Here is a 1,796-nt window from a genome sequence, read left to right as displayed (position 1 = left end):
TGCCTGGCATATAGTAGGTTCTGAATTCAATGGTAGAGATTAGCAATAAGAGTTAAGAAATTAAGCTCAGGGCAGCCTCTGATAGAGAATAATTCCAGTTTTAAATAATAAGTGCTAATGATTCCAATGACTTACTTCTGCACAGTGCTTGAATTTAAAAAGTCCTATATTCCAGTGTAATGTATTTTAAAAGTGAAATAACTCACAAAATATTGGGTTAAAAAAAAGCTGGTTTTTCACTAGACATAGAGAGGGTTTAGGGTTTAAAAAGACATCCCCAAGCCTTCAGGTGTCATGATCATCACCATTTTTATTTCATTTTATTAAACATTTTTAATGTTCATTTATTTATTTTGAGATACAGAGAGAGAGAGAGAGAGAGAGCACAGTTGGGGAGGGCAGAGAGAGAATCTCAAGCACAGAGCTGGAGGTGGGGCTTGATCTCATGAACTAGTGAGATCATGACCTGAGCTGATAATCAACAGTTGGACACTTAACCAACTGAGCCATCTAGGTGACCCTGATCATCACTATTAATGAGGAAACAGAGCCTCACACAAAGATTATTTACCCGAATTTACAGAACAAGGAGATGACACGGCCAGACACACGATGCCCTGTGTTGTGTTCAGTGCTGGCTGCTAATCCTGCAATGGTCCAGCCCCTTCCTTAGGGCCCTCATCACATCGCGGTTTCTCAAGCTATAAATGAGGGGGTTGAGCATAGGAGTAAGGACTGTGTAGAAAATAGAGACCACCTTGTCATGACTAGGCACCCGGTAGCGCCGAGGCCTCAGGTAGATGAACATGGCTGCCCCGTAGAAGAGGGAGACAGCTGTTAGGTGAGAGGAACAGGTGGCCAGAGCCTTCTTGCCTGCCTGAGCAGAGCGCATGAGGAGCACAGCCCTCAGGATGAAAGCATAGGAGGCCACGGTGATTGAGAAGGGAAGAAACAGCATGAAGACACAGCAAGCATATATCACATTCTCAAAAATGGATGTGTCTATACAGGCTAGTTTCAACAAGGAAAGCATCTCACAAAAGAAGTGGTTCACTTCTCTCAAGCCACAGTATGGGAAAGTCATTACTACCACCATCTGTATCACACCATCTATTATCCCAAAGGCCCAGGAGCTCCCAACAATTTGAAGACAGACCCTCTGACTCATGAGGACAGGATAGTGAAGTGGGTGGCTAATGGCTACATAGCGGTCATAAGCCATGAATCCCAGCAAGAACCCTTCAGATCCCACAAGACACACAAAGAGGCCAATTTGTATGCCACAACCCACAAAGGAGATGGACTTCCTGCCAGTCAGGAAATTGACCACCATCTTCGGCACATTGGTACAGACCAATATGAGGTCCATGAGGGAGAGCTGACTGAGGAAGAAGTACATGGGTGTGTGAAGTTGAGGATCTCCATAGATGAGGAAGAGGAGGAGGACATTACCACAGAGGGCCACTGTGAAGACCACCATAACAACAGAGAAGAGGACAAGGTCAGTTGGACTGTGAGAAAAAATGCCCAAGAGGATGAAGTCATCTGTGGATGATTGATTCAACCATATCTCCATGGTTTAGTTGATGTTTCTGGTCACCTAACAGTGTGGACAAAAAATATTGGATTGACTGATATTTCTATATTACCTCTGCATTCTACATCTTCAACCACCTGTTTTGTTTGTAACTCATGAAACTTTAACATAAGCTTTGAGACATAGGAAGGACACTCCTTCATATTTCCATCTAACAGCAATAAAAGTCATCCTAGTTTATAGCATGGACCAAGTATCT

The 1,796-nt window shown here is 43.4% G+C and overlaps 1 protein-coding gene across 1 annotated transcript; it reads right to left on the bottom strand.

The window, feature by feature from the left end:
• Positions 1–628: 628 nt before the first annotated feature.
• Positions 629–1,576, bottom strand: LOC124520747 (olfactory receptor 2V2). Its single transcript, XM_047091845.1, has one exon. The coding sequence runs from the start codon at positions 1,574–1,576 to the stop codon at positions 629–631; it is 948 nt and encodes a 315-aa protein (XP_046947801.1).
• Between the last annotated feature and the right edge of the window lie 220 nt (positions 1,577–1,796).

Source organism: Lynx rufus, unplaced genomic scaffold, assembly GCF_022079265.1.
Source record: "Lynx rufus isolate CCGP_SWC_20201006 ecotype Redwood Valley unplaced genomic scaffold, mLynRuf1.p SCAF_1, whole genome shotgun sequence".
NCBI classification, from domain to species: Eukaryota; Metazoa; Chordata; class Mammalia; order Carnivora; family Felidae; genus Lynx; species Lynx rufus.
The sequence above is the reverse complement of the archived record's forward strand: the minus strand, read 5'-3'. Positions and strand labels throughout refer to the sequence as shown.

Bases quoted from the DNA above. Each gene is read 5' to 3' on its own strand.
- LOC124520747 (XM_047091845.1), bottom strand. From the start codon at position 1,576: ATGGAGATATGGTTGAATCAATCATCCACAGATGACTTCATCCTCTTG.